General features: G+C 33.7%; 1 protein-coding gene across 5 annotated transcripts in view; it reads right to left on the reverse strand.

Moving 5' to 3' along the window:
• The window catches only part of LOC117173485 (transcriptional regulator ATRX homolog), a 241,022-nt gene that overhangs the window by 177,899 nt on the left and 45,341 nt on the right, over positions 1-17,782 (reverse strand). For 4 of the 5 annotated variants that reach the window (XM_033362091.1, XM_033362090.1, XM_033362089.1 and 1 more), the window contains 2 exons: positions 11,210-11,322; positions 9,283-9,402 (listed from right to left, as the gene is read on the reverse strand). The exons of the other annotated variant lie outside the window; for it this stretch is intronic. In XM_033362091.1, coding sequence (XP_033217982.1) covers positions 9,283-9,396 — 114 coding nt within the window. In that variant the 5' untranslated portion in view covers positions 9,397-9,402; positions 11,210-11,322. The remainder of the gene's footprint in view (positions 1-9,282; positions 9,403-11,209; positions 11,323-17,782) is intronic. 5 annotated transcript variants of the gene reach the window in all.

Below are 17,782 nucleotides of genomic sequence, written 5' to 3' on the forward strand. Positions count from 1 at the left end.
ATTGATTCCTTTACAGACTGTAACCACCTATCTCACGGTTGTGAGACGTGGTTATGGCTGAAATTTTACCGCGATTTTGCTGGAAGCGGGTGCAATTTTTCATATTAGCACCCGCTCCCGGCGAAATCCTGCGGTTGTCCTTATGACAAATTTATATATATATATATATATATGAATATGTATATATAAAACATTTTGTCATTATCGCGCAAATACAGTTAAGCTCTCGGATCATAAATTAATTAATTAATTTCAATATGTGGAGTTTTATCAAGTAAAGGTCATGTATGGTCTCTGTATTGTGACACTGATGAAGACTATCGAAGAATAGATGAAACGTCTTGTTTCTTAAATAACTATACTGTGGGATCTTGCAGTTAGTTCATCTTTAATAAATACATAGATTAGTAATCAATACTTTGAATTATTTCGAACCAACATCTTCACTTTAAAATTCTACTACTTTGGTAAACAAATTTCTCGATTGAAATTTCATTTTTGTTTGGTAAAAATCGAAGGATAAGAATAAAGAAAGCGGGGGAGATTCTAAGAGACTGGGTGGAGGGCAGAGGCTGGGCGGTGGCGAATGGTATGATAACAGGGGACGAAGAGGGAGAATACACGTATATGAGTAGGATGGGGGTATCTGTGATAAGACTATGTGATCATGAATATGCAAGGGTGGGAAAAGATAGAAAAATTCGCAGTAGAAGCGAGGATGGAATCAGACCATCGGCCATTAAGTTGGTGGAAGGGGGGGGGCAAACTTAGGAAGATGGGTCGTTAGAGAGGGTGTAATGGACGGGAGAGGCGATAGACAAGTATCAGGAGCAGTTGGGCAGCGTTAGCTTTGAGGGGGAGCCAGTGGACGAGATATGCGAGAATCAAAAAGAGAAAGTGAAAGGGCGTGTGCAAACGAAGATAGTTATGATAAAGGAGAAAGGAATGGTGAAGGCGTAGTGGAATAGAGAATGTGAAATGACGAAGACAAAGGTGAAAAAGAAGTACAGGAATTGAAAAAAAGTAACCGCGAAAAGTGAGGATTACGTGGAAATGAGGAAGGAGTTTAGGGTGATGCGTAAAAAGAAAGAGCAAGCAAAGGAAAAAGAGCTGGAAGGGGAGTTCAGAAGTGTAAAGACAGAAGGGGACGTGCGGAAGATAATTAATAGATTAAGGAAACGTAGGGTGGGGATAAGTGAGAAGATAGGGAGTGACGAATGGAGGGCATTTTTTAAATATTCATTTCAGGGATCAGATACACGGAAGAGAGATGAGGGATTAGAAGAACGAGAAATGTAGATGGAGAGGAGCTGAATGACGAGGAGATAGAAAAACTGATAAGGAAGTTGAAAAAATCTAAGGTAGCAGGGCTGGACGGAGTAGAGAACGAAGCGCGGCTGTTTGGCACACAAGAGGTAAGGGAGTGGCTGAAGGGGGTAGTGAAAAATGTGTGGAGGGGGGAGAAATCCCCAATATGGTGGTGGAAAGGGTTGATCGTACCACTGTATAAGACAGGGGATAGGGAGAGGCAGGATAATTGTTACTAAATTATGCTAATGAATACGGCGTACAAAATATACGCGATGGTATTGGCAGATAGGCTGCGGAAGGATGTTGAAGGGAAAGGAATATTTCCGGAGACGCAGACGGACTTTAGGGAGGGAAGGAGCACTATTGACAATATTAACGTTTTGCAGAACGTGGTGGATAGAGAACTAACCAAAAAGGGTGCCAAAGTGTACGCGTTTTTTTTTCAATCTAAAAGGCGCGTTCCCTTCGGCGGATAGGGGGAGGTTGTGGGAGGAAAAGGAAGAGAGAGAAGTGGAGAGGCCTGATCGAGAGGGTAAGGGAGGCATATGAGAAGACGAGAGATAGGGTGAGAAGAGGGGAGGGAATCTCTCAGGGTTTCTGGATGGATAGGGGGTTGAGACAAGGCTAGCGGCCAAAGTAGTAAGAGGAATTAGGGTAAGAGGAGTCAGGAAATGGATACTCGCATATACAGATGACAGTGCTGCTAGCAAAGAGCGAAGGGATTTAAAAGAGATGATAAAAAGGTTGAAGGTGGAAGGTTATGGTGTTCAGGAAAGGAGGTGGGAGAGATAAGGGAGATGAGTGAGATTGGAAGGGAAAAGCGGTACAGGAGCTAAAACAATTTTTGTAACTTGGTTTCCTGTGTTGGAAGAATGGAGGAGTGGATGATCATATAAAAGAGAGGTTGAGAAGGGAAAATGTGGTGATGAGGCAGGTGTGGGGGCTGGGTAAGAGGTTGTTTGCAAATGATTTTTTAAGGAGAATTGCATTGTTTGATTCGCTGGTGATGAGTGTCTTATTTCACGGAGTGGAGGTGTAAGTGACACTGGGGTTGGCAATAAATACGCCAAACTACATTGTCAAGAAAGAGGCAGGGAAAGGAAAAGGTATTTTAGAACGAATGGATTGCAGATGGATAAAGTGAGGAGGATGCACGAGCAAGGAAGGAAAGTATATTAGTTGGTTCAGAAGAATGACATGCAAAAAGAGAAGGCTGAAGGAGAGGGGAGAATAAGAGAGTCAAGGTTCAACGGTAACTATATGTGGATTATTCCAAAGGAAAGAGCGCAATATTCGTGTGAGAAAGGAGAGCAAGGAAGTCAGACGTATAGCGAGAATGAGATGCGGTTGCACGGAGGATTTTAATTGGTTTTGGCTTTCTGACAGAAGAGAATATGTGAATTGTGCGGGAAGGGGGATGCAAAAGTTGAGCACTGTTTGTAGGAGTGGGATAAGCATGGAGATATTGTTGCATGAAAGGGGGCACAAAAGGGCAGTAGCATGGGTGAAGGGGGTGTTGGGTAAGACGGAGAAGAAGACAAGGAAGAGGAATTGAGCAGGAAAGATTGTAAATAGGAGAAGTGTGTGTAAGAAAACTGTAAATATTCTAAATAGTAGATAAGTATTAGGAGTTCGACGCAGAGGCAGGTGCTGTCAATGCGTGGCATAGCGAGAAAATATTTACATGCGTGCGAGGCGAGGCGAGGCGAGGAAGGCTAAGTTATAAAAGCGCGCGGATTATATATAAGGTGTGGATGAATCTTAATTCTTCAGAGGTAGTTGTATAAAAATTTTGTAAAAAATGGAAGTGTAAGCAAGTCGACTTTGGTTGAAAAGTTGATCAGAAGTTGAACAACTTTTGTTAAAAATGAATTGCTTGGTTAAAGATTCATCACTTTCGTTGAAAATTAGTCTTTTGTGGTAGAAAATTAATTTTATTGCATGAAAATTAAATCTTTTGTTAAAACTTCATGATTTTAGTTGAAAGATCAACTCTTTGGTTGGATTTATGCCCGTTTTGCTAAAAAATCGTCTTTGTGGGTGGTAAGTTCAACTGCTTTAGTAGAAAATTCGTCTTTACCGCTTGAAACTTCCAAAATTTGGTTGAAAATAAAATTTTCTTGTGTTGAAAATTCAACTGCTTGTCAGAGAACTTGTCTCTTTGGGTTAACAATTTAATAATTTGGTTGAAAAATAAGCTTCTATTATTGAAAAGTCGTTTTTTAGATAAATTCAACTATTTTTAAAAAGCATTAATAAAATAATAAATCTAGTTTTTATAGAAAATGTGTAATAACGGCTTTTAATTGAAATCCTGATTTGCAACTTTTTATTTAAACTTTCTGCCTCAAGTTTAAAAAACTATACTAAAACGTCACCATATTAAGATTAACAAAAATTCTCTATAAATTCCAAAAGGATAATATGTACGTACATAATTTTGCGTTGTGATCTGTTAATTAATTAAATTAATTAAATTAATAAATTAATTAATTTTTCTGTAAAAACAGGTCAGTTTATTTCCGCCGCTAATAATCATATGCTGTTAATTTATAAATAAACATTTTTTCTCCGAAAAAATGAAAATATTATCCTATTAGTGATATATTATCATAAAATGTTCACAATAATTACTCAGAATTATTGTCAGAAACTGTTTGAAATATTACGGAACATTTTTATGAAAAACCTGGAGATTTCTTTTTTTGTGGTATCATATTTTTCGTGCCCATTTGTGAAATATGATAACTTTATTCTGTTATTTTTAATGCGGAAAAAAACTCTGGAAATACACCAGTGGTCTCAAGTGTTAACAAGAATTTTCATTTCTAGTGAATTTCATACGCACTGAAAAATCTTGCAACTGACTAAATTTTCAAGTGAACAATTCCAAAACTTAATCGAGTACAACTTCATTTGCAAAATTCTATAAATGTGCGAAGTCGAAGAAGGTGAAGTAATTATATAGTAAAATTGTATTAAGAAATAGGATTGTAAAAGTATTAAGAATTTATTTTTTGTGAAAGTATATTGGACAATTTTTTCTGTTTGAAAACTTGTCTCCTATTCACCAAGAAAATTAATCTACCTTTCTGTAGTGGAGAAAGACTTGCAATTGAGATAAGTTTTTAGAACCAAGAAGTTTTAATTTGCCTATTTTTAATTAATATATGTCCTGCTTTCAAAATTGTATATCTACTTTTTTAATTACTTTATTCTTCCAATTAAAAAAATTCAATGAACTAGAGAAGAAACAGATTGCTGACTTAGAATTAAATAAGTAAAACTGTGACCGTAGAGAAACTTTAAATGATTCTTTTTATATATTTCTTATACATGTGCTAATTATTATATTATTCTATACATTGGAAAATTCATTCTTAATGAAATGCATATTCGGCAAGTATTCAAAATTGACGAGATTTAGAAGCAGTTCTCGTTTACGTTGCAAAACTGGCCTGTAACAGTTTCTTTTACTCTTCAGGCATATCCTTCCTTATCTTCAATTTACATCCTCTCTTCTGAATCGCATACACAATATACATTCTAGGCCCATGCGACTCACACACATTAATCGTACTTTCTATCAGTGAAGCAGTGGTTCCGTCGTAGAGGCATAGAGGGAATCTTCCCTCTGATTCACGACACTACTAGCGCCTCGCATCGCTGGTTCCCAACTAAACATACTGTGGACGTCTCTTTTCTCGCGCTTATCTTTTAAGCTTAGTGCACACTGTCGCCTCTACGCCTATCTTCCCTCTACGCTAGAATAAGCTGAGTGCGGTGTTGCCACGCTCATTACTTAAATAGTATGCGATGTATACGTATATTTAGGTTTGTTTGTATCGCGGCTGAGAGTATATAAATCTCGGAGGAGCTGAGTTGCGCGGATCCCCCGCAGGTAGGCCGTGAGCCAGAGCCTTGTTGCGCTAAAACTCTTCAAGGGACAGATTAGGAGGATTAAATGCTCAACGATGAGGGGTTCTTTTTAAAAACAGACTAATAAATACAGAAATACAGAAAAACAATACAGATCCATAATAACATAAGAATATTTATTTGTGTTCGTCCATCTACATCATTTCGTAGTAAATTCCAGAGCTCATGAGAATATACCTGAAAACTTCTGATCACAGTAAAACAATTTAAAGCTGCAAAAAAATTGCACTATTCTGTTGACACAGCTCGTGAGAATATATAGCTAAATAAATTCCTATCACAGTGCAATTTATCTGAAGTTGGATAAAATGAGTCGGATAAAAATTATATATAAAATTATATATCTAAAAAAATTTTTATACAGTGTAAGCATTTTTTTCAATTAACTTGTTTTCAACCAGTTATCAATTTTTTATATTTTGTCTAAACATTGTCAAAATACTTATCAAAAAAAAATATTTAAAAATTTTCATATTATAAAATGATTACATTGAAAGAACCTCCTTTAAATGCTGAAAATAGCCAAATAATGCGTTTTTTAATTGATATAGTTTAAACAGAAATTATTATTTTTAAATAAATATAAACTATGCGAAAATTAAAATTTTAAGTTTCAATGCAGCAGGCTCAGATTTTTTAAGGATTTTAAATATTTATAAAACGACTCTTGTCTGTAATCCAATTTTCAATAAAGTACAAGCATTATAAAAATAAATGTAAGCATATTTCTCATTCTTATAAACAAATAATATAAATTAATGCAGAGTTTAAGCAAAGTTTTAAGGTTCGAGGTAATTTTTGTTAGAAATTTGTATATTGCATAATGTGAGAGTTTGGCTGCTGTTGAAAAAAATCTACAATCGGTTAGAAATATAAGATGAATTTAATAATAAATGAATTTTATGAACATATGCTCATTATAAAAATAAAATTATTTATAGAATTTGTTAGAAATTTATTTTAAAATATGGAATGAATTATGACCAGTGTCTTAAAATTGCTTCAAATTATTGCGAAAGATTTATCTAGCATTATCAACATAATTTTTTGTTCATAATTTCTTTTGATTAATTGTTTATAACAATGGATATAAATAATTACCCTGATTTACCCGAATTTACTTCCATTTTTTTTTATTAATCCTTGACACATCACTAAACTTTTTAATCTCTTGACAATTTCTCGTACGACAAGCCATTATTTATATATGGCCTTATAAACAATGCATTTTTATAAACATACCCTCGCCTAAAAGCCAGAATTTTCAAGTTATTAGCGATCACCGTTTTTATATCCTTCATTTTACCATGAACAATGTGATTCTCTTGGGTAGCATTTTTGATATGCGACCCTTACTGTTTCTAACTATTGTTATTAACAAAAACGCTCAATTAAGAAAATCCATTTTTTCTCAATTTTTTATTAATCTATGGAACAAAATAAAACTTGTCACTGTCGTGATATTTTTTTGTACGACCAGACATTATTAATTTATGGCCATATTAACAATATATTTTTCATAAACATACTCTCACCTAAAAGCCATGATTTCCAAGTTATTAGCGATTAACTTTTTTTATATCCTTAATTTTATCATAAAGAATGTAATTATCTTGGGAGAGTGAACAGTTTTATTTTGTGCCATGGATTAATAAAAAAATTAAGCAAAAATGTATTTTCTTGATTTAACGTTTTTTGTAATGACAATAGTTTTAAATGTAAGATATAAAAAATGCTGCCCAAGATAATTACATTCTTTATAGTAAAATTATGAGGATATAAAAAAAGGTAATCGCTAATAACTTGAAAATTGTGGCTTTTAGGGGAGGATGTGTTTATAAAAAATACATGGTTTATAAGGCCATAAATAAATAATGGCTCGGCGTATGAAAAAATATCAACGGAGTGAAAAGTTTAATCATATGTCAAGGTTTAATAAAAAAAATATAAGTCAATTCTGATAATTGAGGGTCATTATTTATATCAATTGTCATAAACAATTTTTCCAACAATTTAAAGGAACATTATGACACTGGTTGATCTGGATGATTATTTATTAATAAATAAAGAGTCTAAACAACAGTTTCCTCTTAAAAATAACAACTTTTTAACAAAAATGTAGGGAAAGAAGTTTTTATTCGATCGGAAGATTTCTTTTTCCTTTTAAGAGATCTATCCTTGATATAGACAGTGTACAAGTTAAAATTTTTTCTCAATTATAGATTCTAAGGTAACACTGTGCAAATATGGCAATTTTATTAAAAATAATTTGTTTATAACGCTGTACACTGCAAACGGTCTCTCGTACGAAAAAAGTGTGAGCTGCAAAAGAGTTTTATGTTTGCTCAGCCATGTTAAAAATGATTTTGTAAATTTTGTTGTCATTGAATAATGAAATTGTTTTAAAACTTTGTTTAAACAAAAATTGACCCATATTTCGAAATCCTACCTAAGATATTCGTAATCAATGGTCTTTTTTTAACCTTTTAAAAAAGAGTAATCTCGGGGACCTATTAGTTCATACATAACTAACTAATCTGTAATACAGATTAGTGTATACTATTAGTGCATACAGACCTATTAGTGCAAAAATCTACTTTGAAAATTAAAAATTCATAATGTAGACTGTTTTGTCAGTTACAAAAATAAAAAAGAAACGAAAAAATAGACTTTTTTCGCTATTTTCATTTGCATGAACAAAAATTTTTGAACAAACACAAATTTATACATCGTTTTTCGTAATTCTCTTAAAAAATGAATGCTTAATGTTTAAAAAAAAAGGAAGTCCAAAATCGGTCAAGAATTGCCTTCTACAAGTTATTTTAAACCTCGTTTTTTATTTCCCCAAAATATTTTGCTGTATTCAAAATATTTGTATTTTCAAATAATATTTATTTTACAGAATTCAAAAAAGTAACAAAACTAGGAGAATGTTTCGTTCCGATCATCGACAAGGCGCTGCAGATAGTAATTTTTACGTGTTTCACTAATTTGTGTTTTTTAAGTGATATAGACATGGTTTATATGGATGGAACTTTCGAATTTTGTACCAAATTTTTTTGCAAATGTTTACGATTCATGGGTATAAAAATGGCCACTAAATTCCGCTAGTTTTTTGTTTGTTACCAAACAAGGCTACAGGCACATATTTAGATGCATTGGATCTAATAATATTAGAATGTGGAGCGTTTACTTTTAAATGCAACTTAAAAGCTCAAGTCATCAGGGATGTAACCACTTGTAATCCTGAAGTAGTTGTGGGTAAACAAATTTTGTTTCATTTTCAGGTTTGTATTACTTTACAATTTGTTAAACTACCATTTCAACTATGACATCATTTCATTTTTCCATATTTCTAAAAATTTTGCATTTTGGAGATCCATTATTTATCGCAAATCTACTGCACCCCTACAAATTCTCAAGTTTAATTTTTAAAATACATACGGTAATGTTGGGAATTTTCCATTTGATTTGCAGAGTCCTGGGTTTAAACTGAAAGCATTGCATCTAAATAGTCAACAGTTTTTCGCCCATTTCTCATTAGGATCCAGCGATTTATTTATTACCCCAGTTCACAGGCACATTTCAAAAGATGAAGTTGAGATTATTTAATTTTACGAGAGGTATAAGGTTTAGCGCAAGTTAGCCATAGGATTAGGGAACCTTTTCTGAACCAGGGATTACAGACAGGTCTAATCGCGCAACCCAGCTACGCCTATAAACCTAATCAAAAATTTTGACCCATTATCGAGCTCGAAGCGCGAGACCCCGTTCGTCAGTTAGAAAGTCAGTAATGCTGTTTGAATTATTCACAAATGATTAACTAGTTTTATTTTTAAATACTTCTGAAGATGACATAAATACATATTTTCTACTGACGAAGGAAATAAAAGTTTTAAGTTTTAAGATCTTAATAATTTGGCAGCAATTAAAACTCACAAGAACTAAAAAAAAAATTGATTGAAACTTATACTTGTATGGTGTTGCATTATACAGTAATCATTTGATAATAATGGACAAATTATTACTTACCCTACAGAATTCATAGCGACAAGATTTTTTTTCACACTTGTAAGTACTGTTGTTACAGCAAAGGATACACTTGCCTTTCTTAGTTTTGAAGTTAGTTTGTTGAAACTTCTTCATGCACGTCTGAAATGTAATAGGACACAAATATTTAAAAAAATAAAATATATAGATTATAATTTGTAGTTTGCGCGTTATAATTACGTTTATAACTATAGATTATACCTTATTTTTGAACTATGTACCTTTATTCTTAAAAGCGTTTTAATTTCCAAGCCTTTATTTCTTAAAGCAATAGTGAATTTTTCTACAAAGAGACCTGCCAGCGACATTTTCGGTTGAAAATTTTTCTCAAAACAAAAAAAAATGACCAATTTGATTGAAAAAATATGTAAATTAATTATTTAAACAGTTAACAATAAAGCAACCGAAATGTTTTTGTGATTATCAGCATTACTAATATAGATAGGGTAAAACTGCAATAGTGAAGAATTTAATTTAATTTTTGACGTTAGGCACAGAAAGGGGCCTACTTGGCCGGAATGGGGTTACACATAGATAATTGTCAAATTGAAGGCAATTTCGAAGTCTCATAGTAATATAACATCACACTAGAAACTCTTACTGATTTTTGTTTTAATTTAATAAAAACTTATTAGCATCCTCTAGAAAACTGTTAGTTCAATTTTTAATTTTTGTTCCTATTTACTTTACTTTAATATAAGAACACACCAAACGTCATTACCGGACGGCGTCCCAACCTCACTTTGTACAAGCATATACTGAATGTATCATTTGGTTTTTACATAACCTAAGAAAAAAGCATTAACTTTGTAAACATTACGGAAAAAGTTTAATTTATGCACATTTCTCAAGCTATAATATTTAAAAAAATATCAGGTACATTGAAGTCTGTCCCTCAATTTTCGGCATTTTAATCGCCGTTACCATTCACATTTTTTTCTAGTAAAATATTTGTAATTACAGTTGAGTGACAAGATCAGAAATATTAAGCGTATCGTTTAATAAAAGATTTAAAAAAAATTAAACTTGAAATATCAAATTTTTTTTTGTAAATCCGATATTAAAACTGAAAAGTGCATTTTGACAACAAAAATGAAATTGCCATCCGTGTGTTAATAACCAGTTTCTAAGTGAAAAAAAGAACAAGCCGTTACCTACTCAGCGGCGTTTCCTTTTATAATTAGGTGATCAATTATGATGGAAATGTGTTTTTTTAAATGAAAATTAAAAGAGGATAGACTGCACGATTTTTCTAGCCCTATTCCTATACCGTATATACGGCAGCGTATAACTGCTTATATTTGCGCGTGGATTAGGCGGACATGTTTTTTTTTACTATATTCTAGTCTCTATCTACAAATAGAGATCTTAAGATGTGAGATAAACAAGTAATTTAGAGAGGAAAACTTGTATTGAAAATTATATAACAGCGAAATTCACAGGTATGTAGATTTTTTTGATTCCCCGCTGATCGTTATTAATATTATCTTCATCAAACATCTAACTACTTCTCATACTTCATACTTCACGTGCGAATTTAATTCTAATTTCTCATCTTTAGAAGTGCCACCCTTTGAATAAACTTTTTTTAGATGTAATACCTTCAATTTACAATTACCCATATAGGTCCATATTATTGCCGGGTCCAATATTTTAAACTCATTTTGAACTTGGAACTTCAAAAACCCTTTTTTCAAGAAAATCCCATCTAAATTTGACGAGTTCCATAAGGGTACGTGTTAAATTTTCTGTTCGAATCAAAAATTTATCTGCTTTGTTTACCAAAACACGATTATCTCCTAAACTACGATCGAAAAGTGGGCCCCTTCTCTGCGAAACGTTCCACTTCACTTTTTTTTTAAGTAGAAAAATAAGAATGGAATTTTTTAATAATATTTCAAGTACTTACTTCGCACTGCAAAACTCCTAAAATTGGATGGCTGAAAACGTTTCCTGATATGGTACTAACTCCGTTGCCACAGGCAGTGCAAACTAGTTGTCGTTTGCTTACTACTCTGAAATCTATAAAAATATTTAATACTTAATTTCTATAAAAGTCGATTTTTTAATGGGATACTATTAAACAAACTTAGCTTATCTCTAAAGTTAATAGAAAATTCTGGCGCTGTTTCGGACAAAGCTAATTTTTGTAATTTATCTGTGATTCTGGGTTGCATCAGCGAAAAACATGTTTACTATTGAAACAGTTTTTCTTAAAAACAAAAAACCATTTTTTTACTATGCCATGTAAGTTTTAATATATTACAAGAATGAGTTAACTTTTATTAAAATATACAGCGTAAAATTTGATTTAGAACATGCAAATAATATCAATTATAGACGATTAGAACTGAAAAAGGAATTATTACATAACTTTTTGGTTATTTTAAAAATGCGTAAACTTTTTTAGATGACAAATATATCATGAAGAAATTGATAAAAATTTACTTTGAGTTTATGTTTGGTCAACATAGGTTCATTCAAACTTATAACGTGTTGAAACTCACATGATATAGTAAAATAACACAGGCAAACAAAAAAATTGACATGGAAAATGAATCAGGCCATCATACCTATATGTTTTTGTGGTCGCTGAATCCGAATCTAATGTAAAATTTTATCATCCATGATAGGTATTTGAGAAAATTAACCTTTTGGAAATTTTTTAAGAACAACATAGCCTGCAAACCTGACGTTCTAAAGACTTCTAGCATGGCTTAAATTAAAGTTCGAACCATGTATCTTAATGTGATTTTTTAAAAACCTGAAGTGATATAGACGAAACGTTATAAAGCTAACCTGACAACAGATTCGGATTCAGCAACCCTAAAACATATAGGTATTGGGGCCTGGTTGCGTGGCCTTGACTTTTTTTTTGTGTTCCTGTATAATTTTTTCTTAAAAATAAAAGGTTTTCACGGGAAGCGTATTTTTCACTGCATGTGACAAAAATTCCATCTAGCACTTTTTCTTTCCAGCATTAATATTATTTTTATTATTTGCAAACTGTTTTTAACTGCACAAAAAAAGCGTAAAATACCTTTTAGGTACAAATTAAAATATATCAAAAAAATTCTTAACTTTCATAACTTTCGCGATTTTAATAATATGGATGCAGCAAGATGTCCGCTTCGTGTCCCACTTGAAGCAACTGCCACCTAAACATGACGTCGGCCCCCATTAGAACCGCGATAAATCACACCTATAGCTACGACTCACAACCGTCAGATGGATGGCCACAGGGCACGACGAAATCCAGACGACAGGCCAGCGAAACCTTCGTGGGCCTTGAGGACACGAAGCAATCTAAAGATGATAGCTGTCTACATCCATCTCACAAGTGCCTTGGCATATTTTTGGCACGCGGGTATGACTTTAAGGTTACGAGACAGAGATAGTTTCGCACCTTCGACAGCACTGATCATAAGGACAATTACTTTAACCGAATATTCTCGGTACAGTCTTTGCAGCTTCTTTTTGAGGTCTTAATGCCTGTCCTCCGTTTCCTTCTCCTTGCCAGTAATGTTGTAGTCGACCGGAGGCGAGAATTCCATAACGAAAATAGTTCGTTTCTCGAAGCCTTGGAGAACGATGTCAGACCTCGAGTGTGCATCTCGGTAATAAAGCGCTCTTAGGGACACACTATATCTGTAGAGATACGCCGTTCCTACGTGGGTGGGACGCCCAGATAGTATGTGTTCTAGGTACTCAGCGTGTGCATGACACGCATGACACGCTCTGCACCTATCGCTGAGAACTTCTTGACATACAATGTGATCACTTTATACAACTCCTGGCATGCGAAAATGAAACATCCTGTACCTGAATTGGACTCTGATGACTTGAAAAAAATCAAAAGTTTGTTCCTTCAACAAGGCCAGGTTTTATACATTTCTCAGAAGGTTCCGTGAATTTTCTTGTAGAGTAGCTGCTGGCGGAATTTTTCAACCTCTGTTTTCTTTAATTCGGCTTTTAGATGTGAAATATCAAAATGAAGTAATGTACTTTGCTGACTTCTGGTGTTTTTACTTCTGGCTTTGACTTGTTCAGTGCGCGGTTAAAGATGCTAAGTTTTTGGGCGTACTTTCAAATCCTTTCCGTAAACAGTCTACCAGATGTTATGTAGTCAACCACAAACTGAACACGGGAAGCATTCTGTCTTGCCCAACCAAACTTTTTGTACAGTTGGTGCATCGTAGCAGTCAAGCAAGTCATTCTTGAGTTGATTCGTCCACTGAATGCGAGCTTTTCGCCAGTTCGTCGTCGTGTTTCCATCTAAATTATTTTCAGCACCCCGAACTCTGGGGTTATCAGCACTGCTTGCCGACCCATTGTTGGGCGTCTAGATGCCATACATTTTACAGTGCTACTAAGAATACCCAGAAGATATAGGATTGATTTCTTTATGAGCACTCGGCTTTAGCGTTACCCAATGTGCACCACGGGGAGGTTGCGCGATCGGTCTTGCACATCACCTTTCCCTAAGAGGGGTCGGTTTATATATTTGCTTATTTTGCTTGTTTATATATTTGGGATGGAAAACATTTTAAACCGATCAATGCGCTGTACTTCCATAAGAAATACCACAATAAAATAAGAAAATTCAACAGAATATTTAAAAATGCCCATGCTGTATCTGCAGTTTCTAAGCATCATGGGTTTACCGTTGATTGCTGAAAAAATGTATACATGAAAAGGCGTTCGAAGGAAAACGATGAAATAAAATGATCAACGTACGAAAACAAGTAAAAATAGTCAAATAAAAAGCTGAAAATATATAAACCGGCACTTTTCAGGGTCAAGTGATGTGCAAGGCCGTTCGCGAAACCTCATCGCGGTGCACATTGGGTAACGCTAATACCGACAGCACATAAATAAATCAATACTAATTCTCGGCGACACACTTCAGATCCCGTATTCGGCCGCCATTCCATTGTTTATTTTCAAACTTAAAAACTTTTGTAACTCTTGAATCCTTCTTTCTAACATTTATTAACAAGTTTAAACAATAAAAAAACCTATCTCTCAGAATTTCAGTTACATAAATTGTGACAAAATTAACAAAAACATGAACATTCGTCAAACCCAGCAAACAGCTTTCTCAAAAAAATTTAGGCAAGCTGAGATAGAAATCTCAGAGTATTCTCAGGCGAAATAGCCTGGCCGGCTTTAAACTATCTGCGGTTCGATTTGAATGATTTACTCTAAGAGATAGAGAGATTTGGGTACTTTTCAAGGTTCGTTTAGAGGTCATTTTAAGAGTGATGCGACGATCATATAATGGTTCTTTTGTATTCGTCACGTTCCGGGCGGGCAGTTATTTACAGTAGTTGGCCGCCGCTAATCCGACTCTCCCGTTTACATTTTTCTACAAATTCCATTTACGAGAAATGTTGTATTAATTCCAATTTTAAAAATTAAAAAAAAAGTTGGACATCTAAAATCGTCGCAACCCGTCGATTCCGAATTATTATGTTTCAGGCTTTGAAAGTAAACTATGAAATTAAAAAAACCTATTTCTAGATTTTAATCTGAAAGCTTAACAAAGGACCCTTGAGTATCGGCCACTCTACTGAGATGGCCCCTCTGCTTGTTTTATATGATCGAATTCTTATTTCAATTTCAGCCTCTCTGCTTGTAATTTATGATCGTATTTTTATTTCAATTTCGGAAATGACATTTTAAAGCCTTAAAAACATTTAAACGAGCTACCTGGACCTTTAAATATATCTACCTCAGTGCCTGCAGAGAAATTCTCAGAGCTTCTCAGAGCCTTGAGAATCTTTAGCATATACTCTGAAATTTTTATCAGTAGGGAACATGAAACTTTTATCAACAAAAAAGTTACTCTTTTTTATTCTTCTCAGAATTTCTGTTACACACCTTGTGACTAACGCACCAAAAACCTGAAAATTTGTGAAACATAAGATACCACCTTTAGCAACAAAAAAAGTTTCTCTTTTTGGTTTCTCTTAGAATTTCTGTTGCGTAACTTGTAACGAATTCAACCAAAAATCTGAACCTACGCGAACTCAGAAAACTTTCTTTCTTGAAATTATATTACTAAAAGTTTAATTTAAAAAACTTTTTTTCTAATACCAAAAGTCACCCTTTTTGATTACTCTTAGAATTTTTTTACGTAACTTACAACAAAAATACATTTATAAAATTGATCATTCACAAAAGCTGACGAAATTTCATTCCGAAAAATGTGTTAACAAGATTTAAATAGTAAAACACATTTTCTTACAACAAAAGTCAACTAGAACATTCGTGAAACACAGCAAACATGATTTCTTGAAAATTTGTAAGCAAGCCTAACATCACATAACACCTTTACCAAAAAAAGTTACTTTTTCCGATTTCTCACAGTACTCCTAAAAAAAATCTCGACACACGTTGCGTCCGATAAATTATATTTATGATTATAAATAATATTTATAACTATGAATAATATGTGACAAACATTAATTATTCTTTCGTTCGTCGCCTAGGCGTCTTCAACCCACCTGTCACTTACATTCGAATAAATTGAATCGTGGCACTCATTCGAAAATATTAAAGTCCCTCTGACATTTGACAAAGCAAGCGCAGCTTCTGTCATCGTTCACGCTTGTAAACTTGTTTTGCTAACTTTTGCTCTGCGACCGCGGGCCAATGCCCCCCCCCCCCCTCCTCACTTGCGCTGAGAGTGGCGCGCCGCCGCCCAAGCTAGCCGCTAATTATAAGCCGTTTCAAAACAAAGAAACATTTCTCAGATTGTGTAATAATGTCCAAACGGGTCACTGACTGCGGGTACGCAAATGGTGCGGCACTATAAGTAAAATTGCATTTTTCTGGTTTAAATTCCAATATAACGAGAAAGAATAGAGATAAATCAACAAATTTTTTTTAATAAAGTTCATGTTACGTGGATTAAAGCAAAATATGTAAGGATACTTACATTGCTTATTACAGGGGTTGAAGTAAGGGGTGAAATTGAGCATGTTTAAAAAATAGATGACCTTTTGCTTTTCTTTTTGCTCAATCTCCAAGATAAATCATGATATAGATATAATTTTTTTAATGTAGTAAATGTAATGCAGGCCATGTGATGAGAGAGCCACGTGACCAAACCTGATCTTCATTTTTTCTTTTCAAACTTACGTCTAAACGAAATGAGGTATCTCTCTGAAAGTTTGGGAAATGAAAGAGAAGGTAATAAAGTCCATGTCTCTGCTTTGTTCCAGTGGGAATTTTGATAAAAAAAAATTTCGAAGAAAATGCAAGTGGAAATTGGATCGGCACTTTTCTTTCCAAACTTACGTCCACACAAAATGAGATATCGTGTTAAAAATTTAGCAAGCTAAATAGAAGGCATGCAGGAATGTGTCTCTGGTCCTAGATAATTAGAATTGTGAAAAACATATTTTTTTCATTAATATTTTGGAGCAATACCGACCGTGCTGTAAACCACTGGAAGCAATTTTCAAAATTGTTAATGGGCTAGTTATGAGGTTTATATTTATCAAATTGGGAAAAAACAACAAAAATCGCTCACAAACATTATGCACAAGTTATTCAAAAACTAATGTTTGCACTTGAAATGCAAATAAACAAATTTGGTCTGACATGCGTATCAGCTATGCCAAAGCAGCAATATCGCAGCGAGTAGACAACTTTGAACTTCTACGGGTCTATAGGTGAAACAGATTGCATTATTACCGACAGAGAAAGCTAGAAGTCAAACTTCTGCTGTAAAGTCTAAATGCGTCCGTCAAGAATCATTATTTTCATAAATAAACTTTGTTCTTACCCTAACTCTTTACAAAGCCACAAAAGATCCTTTAATATTTATTAACATTTGCCGAAAAGAATTTCCGCGTTATTTAAACTTTTATTTTTCAATATGGGTGAAAAAATATTGATCTTAGGGCTGAATTGATCAGCTGTTATACTCGTCACATTGCCTTATGGAGAAAAATATTAGGATACCATCAACCCCTAAATTAGGGGTGGAAAAAGAAAGCGATAATCTGAAAACGCAAAATATTGCAGAATAGAATTGCAAATGTTTTTCGTGGGGGTTGGATATAATTTCGGCAACCATTTCTGCATTATTCTCTGCAGTGTGGATGGGTCCTCGTCCCCCCCAATCTATAGTATATTCGAAGAAGCCGCTTTGAAGACCTTATTATTATAAAATTGTTATTTAGAAAATAATTGTTTATAGCTTGGAATTTTCAATTATTAAACAAGTAATGTTTATTAAACTTTTATAATGATAACTTTGTTTTGACACAACACTCTTTCTTATTTTAAAAATGATTCTCCCATCAATCTTCATTACTGCTATCTTCAGGTTGAGTCCTCTGCCTGAAAATGCAATTTTTGTTGATTAAATAATTATATTCATTTTGATAATTATTATAAAATGTTTTTATCTTACCCTAATACCAAGAAGCGTTTAATTTCCTTAGGAATTGATAGCGTTTTCTCTACT

This window comes from Belonocnema kinseyi, chromosome 5, assembly GCF_010883055.1.
Source record: "Belonocnema kinseyi isolate 2016_QV_RU_SX_M_011 chromosome 5, B_treatae_v1, whole genome shotgun sequence".
NCBI lineage: Eukaryota > Metazoa > Arthropoda > Insecta > Hymenoptera > Cynipidae > Belonocnema > Belonocnema kinseyi.